General features: G+C 36.6%; 1 protein-coding gene across 2 annotated transcripts in view; it reads right to left on the reverse strand.

Annotated features, from left to right (window-relative positions):
* The window catches only part of SRFBP1 (serum response factor binding protein 1), a 70,150-nt gene that overhangs the window by 47,206 nt on the left and 7,409 nt on the right, over positions 1–15,535 (reverse strand). The window contains exons 1-2 of one of the 2 annotated variants that reach the window (XM_026794432.2): positions 6,712–6,831; positions 337–425 (exon numbers count right to left, since the gene is read on the reverse strand). In XM_026794432.2, coding sequence (XP_026650233.2) covers positions 337–425; positions 6,712–6,795 — 173 coding nt within the window. In that variant the 5' untranslated portion in view covers positions 6,796–6,831. Of the gene's footprint in view, positions 1–336; positions 426–6,711; positions 6,832–15,535 lie in introns of those variants that run through there. The other variant, XM_005488431.4, reaches the window with a different exon arrangement.

Below are 15,535 nucleotides of genomic sequence, written 5' to 3' on the forward strand. Positions count from 1 at the left end.
CAGTGAGAAAATTTGGTGCAATTTAAATTCAACAGCAGAATAATCTAAAACATGAAATCTGACACTTTGAGATGTGCTGTAAAAGGTTCTGTAACTGATCCAGATTACCTTCCAATACACGAAATCCCATTAAAAAAGTAATCCCAATTGTGCTTTATGAAACTCCTTTTAGTTTGTATTTTTAGTCTAAAATTAAGTTAAAATAAGACAAATATGTTTTAGTGCCTTAAGCTTTAAATGTAGTACATTTTTCTCCCATTTTTCAATTTTTGTGAAAACAATTAAAACAGTGCCTTATTTATAAACCACAAAAACCCACTATTATTTAAAACTGACTTTTTTGATTTTAATTTCCCGATGTGTCTGGTTAGTCTGCGTATAGTGAGGACTCTGGCCTTCTTCACATCTTTTCTCATCTTCACAACCTGTGAAAAATATGGAAGACATTAGAAACTGTTTTCCTTGATTACGTTCCATATACAACACATTCATTACATTGACTTAAATTTTAGAAATTAGTTCAACAAAGAGAAATATTTTAAAAATAAGAGTGCATTTCCCTGCTAAACAAATCTCATTTCAAATGAATTCAGAGTTCCATTAAAATCAAACTGCTTCCATAAACATCAGTGGAAGAATAACCAACAGTCTAAAAATGTGTCTGAGGTCTAAATAGAAGACAAGACATTCCTAACTAGCCATACTTTAATATTATTCTTAGAGCTAGACTGAGCTAGGGATTTGAAATGTCTCACCTTTTGCCTTCACTTAGCTTACTTTTGTCCCAGAGAAACACCAGCAGTACATTAAGTCCACTGGCGCATAATACATAAAAGCATTTCAATTATTAAACATCTTCAAGTGTTAAGGAAAGACTCTCAAAAATTGACATTATTTATTATGGAACAGAATTTGAGATATTAAATTCCTGTTATATATTTGAATTCATTCTTGTTCAAAACAAAACTCCAAGTGGTTTCTAACTTGCTACAGTCTGTCTCAACCTGCCATCCTACCCACTACTCTGTTCCCAAATTTAAAGCAGGCAGTTTTACAGAAAATTTGGAATTGATATTTTGGTCTTAATTCTCACCCCAATAACAAAGAAAGAACTCTCATCATTATTATTAGATAGATAGGATGAACAAAGAAATCTTTCTAATCTTTAGCAATTAAATTCCATAGTGGAAAACCTTAAGTCCAGGTGCTGTCTAATGGTGAACGCTACAGATACAGGGAGTCAATAGTGATCCTTTATTTTTACAACTCAACTTCCCCCTTAATTATACATATATATCTTACTATACCTATTAAAATTATATATTTGACAGTTAAACTTAGAGTAACATGAAATACTAAAACAAACAAAAAAAATCAGTCTTCCTGACAGAAGTCAAATTTATCTTAAATTTATCCAGTGGGATAAGTTCCAAAATTAGGTTGGCACCTCCTTCTCAAAGAAGTTCTTTACATCAGATTTCTATTCTAATTTCTCAGCAATAACATCAAAATGACAGACTGATGATGACTCTAGCACCTAGTTAGGTCAAGAATGATAGTACTATAAACCTACATCAGGCTTGAACAAAAAAAAACAGAAAAATCTTCAAAGCTCACAGAGCAGTACTTCACACCTGTGATGCGGAGTCAGCCAGTACATCTACACCTGTGCACAGACCATAAAGGTGATTCTTAAGCAAACAAAAGGAAGGCAGAACACATCCTTTGCATAACTGATTATGTTTGCAGCTTAGAGTACTGATTGAATCAAGTTGTTAAGCCGTGAATGGTATTCACCAGTAGCTTAACTGAAGGTTGAATCAGAGCAAAACAATTTCCAGAGAGGGGCATGTCTAACTGTCAGCCTTGCCTCTGCCAGGCAAGTGAAAGAACATGGGAAGCAGTACTCCTCTGAGAAGCAAGGGAGGGGAATTGTACGGGGGCAGCGCTAGTCACTTGCATCATGAGAAATAAAAAGGTAAAGGAGGTTTTTGGAATAAAAATAACTGACTTAAATGTGGTATCCCGTTCCAAAAATTGTTACAGCAAAGGTCAGTACTTACCTTAGTTACCCTAGTAAAAGTAACTGTACACACAGATCTACCTACAAAAGTTTCAGTTTACAGCAGAAACCACATGCCAAGAAGCACCAAATGCCAAGTTTCTGCTACACAGCAGCACTGCTCAAGACTTTACATGCTCAGGAAGAAACCAATAACATCACCATTTGCCATCAAGGTGATAGATGTAGATATTTCTTTTTTATAAGATATTGAATAAAATTATCATAGGTCCCTATAGTACATCTTCTAAAGGAAGAAAGAAAAAAAATGCAGCTTCTGTCTGAACACCAATACTATACATACATATTGGTACATTCAATGGAATGTTTGGAATGTCAGAGGAAAACTGGGTATGCCTTCTTAGAACGTCTGGGGTGGGGAGGTTGTTTTGAGTTTGGGATTTTTTATTCTCTATTTTTTTTAACATCCACTAAAAACATCCACAAGCTAGAAACGTACTGGAATTTAAGTAACTCATACTTTACATATTAGTTACTGTGTATGCAAACATGAAGTATATTTAACTTGCTCTCAAAAATGTTTTGTCAGGTATTTTTTAATAGAAATACTAATGCACACACAGCATGTTTCCAGGGCCTACAAGAGCCAAACTTCAGCCTCCTCTGCTGCCAGCCAGTGAAGGCTGTATAGACATGACAACAGGAATGAGGGAAGGTATTCGTTCCTTGGCAGACTAGGAGTATCAATTTAAGTAATCCAGTCACTTATTTCACACGGGACAGTATGCATCAACTCTGTTCTTGGAAGTACTCATAACGTTCTCAAGAAAGCAGTCAGCTCTTTGGGAAAGAAATCAAAAAAGTTCAGCTTCAGATTTACAGTGTGCTTGAAACAATGGGGCTTAGACCACCAGGGTAGGCCCTGCTCTCTTATATTACAAAAGGAGAGCAGCAACTTCGCCATCAGTAGGAAAAAAACCACCAAACTAAGCCAAAACAAACAAAATAAACAAAAAAACCCCAACACACCACCAAGAGTAGTCATATTTAAAAAATAATAACAAATATTTATTCATAATTAAGGTAGTTTTTATAAATAGTTCTAGGAAAGACAGTAAGAAAAGGAGAAGTCTTTGCACCGAAACATAAAAAGGCAGCAGTCTAAGTACAGATCAGACTTTATGCTTTAAGACTAGGCAATAAGGATTTTTAATGTACTCAGTAGTGACAGTAAGCACTAAAGAATAATTATAAACAAGCAAAACACAAACCAAACAATTTTCTCTATCAATAGGATCTAGGATTCCTGGAAATTAAGGAAGTCTGCAATTGCATGTAGAAATAACCACTTCAAGGATTTCTTTGAAGAAAGAACAAGAGATGTTTTTCTTTGTTGAAGACAGTTCTTTACTTTGTTGGAAATACTATTTATGAGACAATTAAACTATACCTCCTCATTAATGCCACCAAATGTCTGTGTTCACACATTATTAATAGATGATATCAAAGTAATAGCAAATATAGACTACGTATCAATTATAAAATACAAAAGGAATTACAAAAGAAATGAACTTACTTTTGAAAACAAGCCTAGGTAGTAACATATAGAATGCACATAAGCATATTTCAAAAGCTATGGTTATGAACAAAAATCATCCATTTAGCACTATGCCCTTTCAGAAAACAAATGCAAAATGTAGTTATATTACTATAGACGCTAAACAAAGATGAAGTCCAAAAAATTCCATGACCAATGGTATTCCACAAAGAGAGGCAACCATCAATCCAACAGCTTTCACCTTCAGTAAGCATTGACATGTACCAGCCAGCAGCACACAAACCATTTTCAAGCCGCAGGCAGATGGGAGCTGCTGCTGCCCTTTCTAAGAAGGGCAAACAAAGAGCACAGCAGGGGATCAGCAGATGACAAGCCAGACAAGACCTAGAAACTCTCCTGTAACTCACCTTTTCCTAGGAGTGTGCATTACTGAGGGAGACTGTAACAGGAATTGCTGGCTTCAGCACAGCCTACACTAACATGATACTTGGCACACGCTCCCAGTACTCATCTGGCAATGAAAACAGCCCCACTTTAACGTATGGGTACCACTCACACAGTACAAAGACACCAGAGGACACACGTCAAACCAAGAGGGTGACTTCTATCAAATAATAAAGAACAAGTGTGTATTTAAAGACATCACACAAACTGTATTTAACCCAGAATGCACAGTTGAGAAAAGGAGAATCCAATAACTTCAATGACTTTGCTTTCTATTTCAGGTTATACCTGACTCCAAAGGGTTAAAAGCCATTCCCAGAGATTTGTATTTTTGTGTGGAAGTTCAATCAGACCTTCCCAATCCTCAGCATGTCCAAGCCCTTCTTGTGCCCAGAAAGAAACTGACACAGGATTACTTAAGTTTACCTCTTAAGTCTTCTCTAGGGTTTTTCCATGAAGTAGTTCCATTATGACACTGGTATTTCACTTGCAGTTACAAATTACTTTTGACTAACAAAAGTCTTGGAAGGGCTGAATCAATTCCTAAATCAGTGTTAGACAGGGTTAGGAAAGGGCTTCTGATCACAGACATGATTCCTTTTAAATTAATGGGACGCTGTTATTCTACATAATGCAAGACAAAACACACGTACAATAGAAAAGGAAGTTATTTTAAGAGCCTCCCACATAATTAAGCTGTTCCAAAAATACCTGTTTGATAATTTTCAAGTTTCTTTAAGAGAAATGTAAGGCACTTTTAGATAAAACGTTAAGAAGGCTAGTTTAGGTTCTGAAAGTCTGTATTACCACAAAACAGTCCTCATATTAGACATGGCAGAAAAACACCAAGGAATGTGGATAAAATGACAGTGTAGGTACAATTATACATTCAAATTCACATGAATAGTCAAAGATATTTGCCTTCACATTTTTAAGACAACAGCAGCAAAGTTCTCAAACAAGCATTACATTAGAATAAAATGTTATACTTGGCCACTTCTGAAACTTGTTTTGAGGTCTGTACAAGCAACATGACTCCAAACTAAGCTAATGTTCAGCCAATTAGAAAAACAAAAAAGGAAAGTGTGACTAAAGATTTGTAGATGTATCAAGAAAGGTACGTGTCTACTCTGAACTATGGTATCAACTGTACTTGACAAAAAAAATATCCCAAAACCAAACCATTACTCAAAACAAAAAAAATCCAATGGATTGAGAGAAGCACTAATATGTTTCTACCTATGACTTGTTTGAATGTATTTTATTCGAACAACACTGAAATACTAGAACAACTGTGAAGGAAAAGCTTTTTTTAATATTACCACATACAAAAGCTAATACCATATATGAAAATATCTGAAGGATCTCGAATATCTCAAATTCTTCTTAACTAAACTTAATAGAAGTTAACTTACACAGTCAGCCCCAGCTATCCAAAATGCATGAAAGCCAATAAACTAATGGACATGTTCTTTTCTTCAGAACAGTCTGAAGCATATACAACTGTTCTTCTTGGGCTTCAGTCCACGAGGTACTGAATATTTTGGTCCTGACCCAATAATGCACTTAAATTATTAAATCCTTAAACAACCAGCACTAGACAGACCAGAATTTCTTCATCTACTTCTGCTTTATGCCAGCACACAATCTACTCCTAGTTCTGGTACAAGAAAGCAGAAAAGACAAATCATTCTGTTCTCTTCAAGGAAGGACACTGCATATAACCTCATCTAGTGAAAAAAACCCTTATTATAAGAGTTGAAAACATTGTGAAATATCCATAATGTTGAACAAATACACACTCATTAAACAGAGGCCTCTAGCCTCTCCCTCAACACAGTATAGTATCTGTGAAAACTGTCTTCAACAAGACAATTTTGCAGACACAACTGCAAAAATATTTCTTTTACATTTTGGAGACAATGATCCTAAAGCAGTGTTCTATAATTTTGCATAGACACATCCAAATTCAATATAAGGTGCCATATAAGGTCTCTTATGTTTTTTCTATCATTTGATGCCTGGAAAAAAAGACAGTAGTTCTGAGCTTGCTTTTCCATTTCAATTTCTTCCTGTACCCCCCAGGCTAATAGGATTTATTTGACATGAGGGTCACATGTGAGAGTGGATAACAAGGCGAAAACATCAAGAACCAAGGCCATTAATTCTGTCCCAGGAAAAGTCTATTTTACATATAGCCTATCATATTGCTGTTGACAAACTACCATTTACCAGGGTCTAGTGAATGAATGACAGGAAAAAGATGAAATTGCAGGTACAGGATATACTTGAGCCCTCATAAATTCCCTTCATGCCAAGAGAACCCTAGGAGGTTGAACTGAGAGCCTGATCTACTAGAATCAAAATGGCTCAAAGCAAAAGGAAAAAATTATTTATATATGCCTGTAGGTACACAATAGCTTTTAGATTTTACTGCAGTAAGAGATTTACTTTTGAACTCCCTCAAGTTTAAACAGTGCTACTAAAGTAGAAAGGGAAAAAGCCACTAAAAATACACCAAAATCACTTGTGTTTTGTACAGTGGCCTTTTCTACAAATCTTTACAAATTGTTCAAGTTACACATCAGCATGTGTCAAAGCAACCAATCCAGCTTTAGAAACTCCAAATCAAGCAATAAAAAGAAAGTGAAAAGTTTAAGATAAATATTTAAGGTCTCTCCAATACCTGCAAAAAAGCCATGGAACTCAGTAATGTTTCAGTTCTTACTGATCTTCTTTCCCTTCCCAATTTCAGACACATCAAAAGCATTGGTTTCACTTTATAGTTACTCGGCAGTCTTCTAACAAAGACATTACCATGGCAACAGAGTATTCTCAATGTTAATTTTTGGTGCTATTTGGCAACACAGAGTTTTAAAATTCAAAACACCTGCAGTCGGATCACAAATTAGCCAGAACTAACAATAGTACATAATCTTATGAGTGAATAATCTAAGTGAAAAAATGTTTCTGGAACTTCATTACAAATATTTCTCTCTGTTATCTGGAATTCCAGCTTGAAAGATCTAATGGTTTTTAGATTCTTAGGAAAATCTAGCAATTGCCAAGTTTTATTTTTTCCTTTTTTTTTTACATAAAGAATCCTTGTATTACAGTATATATTTTATGCATTGCAAAATATGTGGAACTAGGCAGAAATACTTAATACAGCTTCATACATTTCATTATAAAAACACACGTAAGTAGGGTGGCAAAGGCAGCAAGAAACACAAACACAAAACACAAACATAAAACACACCTGTGAGCAGTATCAGTGCTCAGTTCCAGAACAGTTTTATACAAATATATAGTGCAAAAAAGAATATCTTAAAAAAAACCCAAAACAAGGTGAATTTTCAGCCAGATCAGTTTCCTAAACAGTTTTCCCATACGGACACATAAATGTTACCCAGCTCCAGCACAAAGAGCAAAGTAAGAACTCAATACAAGACAGAGATATGGACCACAAAAAATCAGATTACAAAAAATGAGCTATCTCATCATTTAATATAAAGATCAAATCCCAACATAGAAAGTGCTAAGGAACAGAGTTTTTCAATTACTGTTTGTGCCAACATCATGTTAATCAACACCACTGTCATGTTAATCTTGCCTCTGCCATCTGCAGCTACACGAGAACAGTTTGAAACAAGTGGGTACAATTCTATCCCAATACAACTATCAGAACATACAAAAATTCCTTAAACATGAGGTAAATTCTTCTGGATTGAATTATTTCACCCTGCTGCTCAAAGTTGACAGAAATGCCACTGTTGGCTAGAGATCCGGAAAACAAAACACCCGCAGCTTCTCGGGCCTCTGGGTGCTCACCCTGTCAGTTTTCCCAAGGGATTTGCTAAGGACGAATGAATAAAAGCACACCACCCACTTGGGCGAATTTCCACCTTCCTCACAGGAAAAGTAATGCACACACCCCTTGTGAGTTACTATCAAACCCTTCCTCCACAGTCTGCCCATGATGCTTTCTTTGTATTTTCTCAACTGAAGCACTGAAATATCGGTTTCTTTATTCCATTTAGCACTGTATTTCCGCCTGCATGGAGAACAGTTGTCAGTTCTAGTGTAATTTCTCCAAGTGGAAACCACAGTGAGTACTCGGAAATGCTAAAAAATATAATTTTCATCTAAAGGTTTTGAAAAGCAATTCCAAGTATCTAAGACAGTTGGGAAGGAGTAAGGCTAGCCTAGAATTACTTGATCGTTGCCAAAGATCAAAATTTAATGGATTTACTGCTTCAAAGTCAGTGTCTCACTGGATGGAGTCAGACTCCACGCTGTACTTCAGAAAGCATTCAAGTCCAAACCAGTACCATGAGATGGCTAGACACATTTCTAGACCCTGAATACACATCAGTAGTTGTAAACGTCCAGATGAGAAATAACTGTTATAAACTAGCCTCAAAATGCTATATTAGATGTATCATTTCATCCACATGGAAATAGAAGCTATACATGTTTTCTAAAACAGAGGACTGCCTGAAGGTAATTTCTAACCGTATTTAATTGATCAGCAAGTTTGAAAACCCCCAGCTATCACTCTGCTAAAAATATTTCTGTGGAATGTTGAAGGAGGACGTGATCAAGGCATTCAATACAGACAAGCTCAACTCAATGGACTTTGATGTCTAGGACTTCTTAATCAGACCAGAGCTCTAGCTAGAACTCACACGTGAATTTCATTCCTCCTTAAGCTTTGACTTTACAGAAAGACAGTAACAGCAGAACCTGCAGTAGTGACGTTAAGAATTACAAGGGTGAACACGCATGAATAAACAGTAAGAGTGCTGAGGGCTTCTAACCCTTCTTCAAATGGTGAACCTTTTAAAAGCAGCTGGAAAAGAGCACTGATCACAAGGCAACATTATGAATGTCTACATTACTTGCATAATCTGAAGCACAGCTTGACTAGTGACTCATAAACAATCAATGTAATTTTTTCACATTAATTATATTGGTCACAAACATGATCCACACCTGTAGAGCTGAACTGCCATGATGAAAAGAAAATTGCATCAAAACTGGATAAGAACCTTTGTCCCTAACAAATACAAAATTCAATCACAGTGATTCCAGTATTAATTTGGAAGTATGTTTGGTGGTGTGACTGCTTTGGCTTGGATTAAGAGATGCTAGTATAAATGGTGGTACGGCCTCCTAAGTCACCACAAAAAACTTCAAGTCTTGAGCACTAATATGTTGCAACTTTTCTCAGCTATTCTGAAAGAGCAGAATGTCAAAACTGTGTATTCTGGAATTATATTTGTTAGCCTGGTTTCTGAGAAAATTAGCTTTGTCAGCTCACTGCTTGTCTGTCAGTATCCATCTCTGGAAACTTTCGGGCTTATTAAACTGAAATCAAGGTTGACCAATCATCACAGCTCCTACATGTTTTGTGAAAACTGACAGTCATGTAGGAGTTGTGAACTAACATCAGCCTGGCAGAACACAGAATTCAAGTCTCTTGCGTTTTGGCTGAGAACAGTACATGCATGCTCGTTCATCAGCACATGTGGCTCTGAACCAACCACAGAACACCCTCTCCTGACTGTCTAAACAGGCAGGAAACATGGGCCATAACTGCAGTTACTGAGAACACTCCAAAAGCATAACAAACAACAAAACCCAAGGATAACACAATGAAAACTAAAGAGACAGAGGAATAACTCATGATCTATACTACATATATTGTATGAAGCTTTATGGAATACTGGACTGAAAGCTGTAACATGCCAGGCCATCACTGGTTCTCAGCTGCGAACCATCGCTGGTTCTCAACTTACATGCACAATACATTTTATTTTTATCACGTTGTTTGCACTGATGATTTAATCTCGTGATTGAAACTTCAAGGGAAATCAGAACACAGATGACTTGCTGAATGGGACAGAAGAAGGAGAGCTTCTTTTGTGCAAGACTGTTCATGAAAGATACTTTTATAGTTACTTCAACTGCCCTCAGCTTGCACTAGTCTCATGCACCAAGAGGCCAGGAAAAGAATGGGAAGCCAGTACAATGTTACAGCATCACAATATTTGACAAATATTTGTATCTTAATATCACCAGAAAAATGCATTATTATCATCTGTCATTCAACACCAACACTCATTTTGTAGTAAGACCCATTAATTTCAAAAATTGTATTACAATGTCACTATATAGTTGTTATTATAATGCAAGCATAAAGGAATAATTAAGGAAAAATGGTTTCAAGTTCATTAAGTGAAATAAAACACTATCAGGAGAGGAATGATGAAATTGGAGAAATATCTACTAAATCATATTCCATTTCTCCCTAAATCTGAATGATAAAAAAACTAGCTAAATACCACAATTTTTAGATTGACCATAAATATACATTTTGCCTGCAATACGAAATCTTACTATGATAAGAAAAATTACATTTCTTTTAAAATTTAAATTAATTTTACTTCAAACTCCTCCTCTGTAAAGTCTGCCCTCTGTCAACACAAGTATGAAGAGGCCTAAGTACTAGAAAAAGGCTGGAAGGCTATTTAGGTATGTGAAAATTCCCGTATAAAAGGGGGATGATCAACTGCCAACAACAGGAACAGCGATCAAGTTCTGCTGCTCATGCAGTAGTCTGTGTTCTGGATAAAAGCAAACCACACCTCAAGTTACATCTTGCAGCAGTTACAGCCAATTTTCACCACCATATTGATACATTTTGGAGGGATAAGCAGCTCTCTCCATCACACTCTCCTCCACTGCCCAAAGAAATTTCAGTCCCGCAAGTGTATTTTAAAACAACAATAGAAGTTTCTCCTCTCTAAGCTGTAATTTTCAAGGCTGTGCTTCCTTGCTGGATGTTCTGATATGACATGTATAACATTTAGAGAGACAAAGAAATTGTCTATAAAAGTAGCATCACAAGACCATAACAAAAAACTTCACACAGGAAGTAAGTAGAGTGGTATGTCATGGAATGACACAGTATGGTAAGAAAAGCATAGAATGATTAAATGTAAAGCATAGAATGGTTAAATCTAAAACACTGATCACATAAAAATGAGTGAGTGGACTTCCAGGAGGGAAAAAAAAATTAAAAACAATATTAACAAAAAAATCATAACCACCTTCTTCTTATGCCTGGGAAAACAGTTACTGAGAAACAAATAAGAAAGATTTTGTATCCACATTTTTAAAGGAAAAAAGATCCTTTCTTAAAAAAAGAAAGGAGAACAAGAAAATAGGGAAAGATGTGTTTGTGGTTTATGACTTTCAAAGTATGTGGTACTTTTGCCTTTCTTCTTAAAAAAAAGTAAGTATCAAAATGCATCCAGTGAGTGCAAGTAAGTACAACCAACTCGTGTTCAGACCTAGAGTATGCCAGTGACCAGCAAAAGCCATGGCCTCAGGAAACACACTCTGATAAAAACCTCATATAAGGGAAATGCAAATTTGCATCACAGATCTTTGTGATTTACACTTCCAAACAGGATATATATTCAACCAAAGACTTCGAACATCACCAGAACATGAGGAAAACTTCCATTGGCTTCAAACACGCTGCAGCATGATTGGCCTGACAAATTCTGAAATACTATCCTACTTCCCACAGAAAAACTGCTCATCCTTCAAGGTGCTTTCACTATTAGGTCTCTATGAATTATATTTTTTTGTGGGAACTTTTTCTCAGTACTTACAGACTTATGCAAAAAAACCCCACAAATTTAAAAAAATCAAGTAGCACTACCATATAAGCTACTCTTCTGTCTTTTTGGAAGGATGGTAAGAATTGTTGCTAGTGGGAATGGAGAAATGCCTTGTTACACCAGTTAGTGTTCCATATTCCCTCAAATCAGTTTAAAAAACAAGACAATTTCATGATGAAAATTCTTCATAAACACAAACATATGGGAAAGTCAGGATTTAAAAAAAAAACAAAAAACAAAAATCTAATAATCTGCATTCTTCCTAGAAGTTTCTTCATGATATCAACAGAAATTGGGGAAAAGGACAAGTATGAAAAGTAGAAGAAATAAAGCATTTAAAATATCCCTTCCAGATGTCTGACATCTATTCATTAATTTAAATACCTTTCCACAAGTTGTTCTCTATCAGTTGCCAAGATGCCAAATCTACAACAGATTTGCACACAACTATCCCAGTACTACTTACTAACAACTTGGAGCAATACTTAAAGGTTCTTGCAAAACCTTCTCTGTTGTGACAGAACAAGTACTCTCACCTGTCTGGCCAATAGTGCGTTCATTGTCCAGCCATTGACAACTTTTCTTTCACACCAAGTGCTGGTTCTGTTGGGAGATTTCCTTCTTCTGAAGCTTGCTACCTTCTTCCATCTCTAGGTGCTTCTTACCAAACTCATTTCCCCTTTCCTGTCCTGATAAGTTCTCCTCATTCATCTCCATCAACCTATTCTTCTTGTTTAACACACCCAATCCCCTACCCATCTTTTTTGTCTAATATTCAAATACCTTCAAGCCCCTTCCTTCCTTCCTTCGAGCAAGCAATCACCTTAACTGCCCTTTTGTTTTATACTGTTGGAAATTCCTATCTTACCCATGTAAGGTATGCTCTCCTGTGCTATTCACAACCTCTGCAGCATTTCCTCAGTGACACCTGCCTCTAGATGAAATCCACTATTCATTCCTTTGAACCGGGTGCCTTCAGAACAGTTCTTACCAGCCTCTCGTGCAAACAGCTTTTCTCTGCTCATCTCTTGCTATATTAATGTACCCGTGCATGACATTATGTTTTCTCATGTGTGTCCTCATTAAACAGCAAAGAGGATTCACAGAATCATTCACATTGAAAAACACCTTTAAGACAATAAAGCCTAACCATAAACCAAATACTGCCAAGCCAACCACTGAACCATGTCCCCAAGTGCCACATCTACACACCTTTAAATACTTCCAGGAATGATGACTCGGCCATTACCTTGAGCATCCTCTTACAGTGTTTGACAATCCTTTAGGTGAAAAAATCTTCCCTAACAGCCAATCTGGCACAACTTGATGCCATTTCCGCTTGTCCTGTTACTTGGGAAAAGAGACCAATCTCCACCTCACTACAACCTCCTTTTAGGTAGTTGTAGAGAGTTGCCCACCTCAGGTTCTTTTTCTATGCACAGCTTAATTTGGTATTAAATGCCACATGAATAAACAGGTATCATTGTGACCCCTCTTTGCAAAGGAAATAACATGATGGTATTTTTTTCAGACAAAATCAGTACAAGACTTTTAAATCCCTTTAGTTCATATGACTTGAAACACATTCAAAAGAGTCACTGAATTTAGTAGTTGGCCACTTTACTTGTCCATTAATTGCCCTTTACTACTGCAGCACAAGACAAACTGAAAAGAATTTTATCATAGCATACCAATGAGAAATTGCAATGAATTCACAACTGGCTACTATTCTCTTATAGGAACATCTCCTCCCCCAAGCTCCCAAATTTGAAAGCCTATTACGGAAAAGTCTAACACCACACCTTCCCTTCTACACCTATTACAGCCTCACTCCTTCTTCATTTAGCACCAAGTTCGAGACCCAGCAATGTAAAGGCTGCTGAAAGACATCTGCAAGGACAGCAGTAAGCAATTATGCCCATTTACTGTAACGGAACTATTTTTAAATTGTGTCTTACTCAGGCATATATAGCCATAAATTACATTTAATGAAAAAAACTACACTGTGTACTGCAAGTACCTCACAGTTCCCTTAAAGTAAAAGTTACTAAGTTTCCCATGACCGTTTGCATGTTTTTTTCATTATTGTACACTACCACACCAAGGAACCACAGATGTTTTTGCTTTATGAGAGCATCTTACTAGCCTACGTGGCCTACCACACACACTTTATATAAACCACTTGAGCTAAGAAAAAGTTTTCATTCCTGTCCTCAAGTACAGTAGTCCAATAACGGCTGTATACAACACTGTCAGAAGTAAAAAACTGCCTTGTTAGCCATGGTTAATTGCTTCAGTAATCTGCTGAAAAAAAAACTGTGTGAAGAGCAAGCAGATCAGAATTTGCTGCTAATATTAGTAAAACTGATGATGTGGCAACTCTAGAAACTTTAGAAACAGCTGCTGGAACAGTTCCTAGGGGGAAAAAAAAGCCACAATTCCTCAGAATTTTATCTCACAGAGTATAACTTTGGAAATTTCATAAGCTTTCAAAAGACTTTTTCCTTAGGACATTTACATGGTCTGTAAAAGAATGTCAGGAATTTAACACTTGAACTGTTTTAAACAGAAATCAAGCTCTATGTAGCACAACTTTTCCTTCTTCAAGAAACTGTTGTGCCTACAATTATTTATTAGTAACAAAACTAATGCAAGAATTTTTACATGCATTTCCACAGAGCTAAAATGACTCCTGCCAAGTATTCCAGAGTTTAAAAAGAAAGCCGTGTTTGCTTTCCAACTTTGCATAGACTTATAATATACAGAAAAAACACAGTGATTTGCCAGTGTACTAAGAAATGAACTGATGGAAAAGATTAGCTATTTAGTTTTGAATCGTGCAGAAATTTATCTTTTCTCAGTTCTCATAACTTGTTTATATGCCTTTCCAAGACTTTAAACTGACTTTAGTGACATTTAAGAGAATGCAGAACAAGCTTCAAGGAAGTATTTAAGACCATGTGTGAGCCAGGGATACACAGATCTTGGCAGTGCCAGTAGCCAGCCACAGCTTCAATTTGACCACAAAGCATCCTAGGCACCCATACTTTTTCAAAAGTGTCCAAGTGCTAGCCATTCTACCTTAAGAATAATTTTGAAGTGGTCACACATGAACTTCAAGCCAGCTAAAGCTGACCAAGACGCAGAGATGCTGTGATACATGTGTGAACCATACTGGCAGATAGCTCAGGAGAGAACAAGAACTGGCGTCCACCATCTGAGGAACAGCTTAGATGCATGGGCACTTAACAGAATTGAAAAAACCTGGTATAAGAGTCTAGGGTGAATGTTTCTACTTCAAGAAAATGGCTTGGCCAGCACGCTGTATAGGTGCTGGATGAAATACAGCTCATAAACCACAGAGAAAATAGCAAGAGAACTTGTCTATACACCAGCAAGAAGAATTTTTCTCAGGAGTAAGGAGTTCTGAGTTCATGTTTTTCCTTGCAGGGAGCTCATGTATTTTGTACTAATTGTTGGATAAGCAGCCTTTGGAGCACAGTCAAGGACTTTTCCTACGGAAATGCTCCCACTGGTGAAACACATGACCAGGCTCCCCTCACGCCATAAAATCACCCTTTGCCAGACAGTAGCCCAGCAACAGTATTTGTTAATATTTGTGATTAGTGCACTCTGCTGGTCATTGAGATTCATAGGAATAAACTCACCTCACACTGAGGGAACCTATCCATCAGCTTTCTCAATTACTGGAAAGTTTTGTAACAACTTAGCCATTAAATTAATTTTTTTCCCCCTCAGATAGCTTCATGCCTTAAGAGATAAGACTGTACCTTGAATTATGAGCAGTTAAGATAT

This window comes from Zonotrichia albicollis, chromosome Z (genome assembly GCF_047830755.1).
Source record: "Zonotrichia albicollis isolate bZonAlb1 chromosome Z, bZonAlb1.hap1, whole genome shotgun sequence".
Lineage (NCBI taxonomy): Eukaryota > Metazoa > Chordata > Aves > Passeriformes > Passerellidae > Zonotrichia > Zonotrichia albicollis.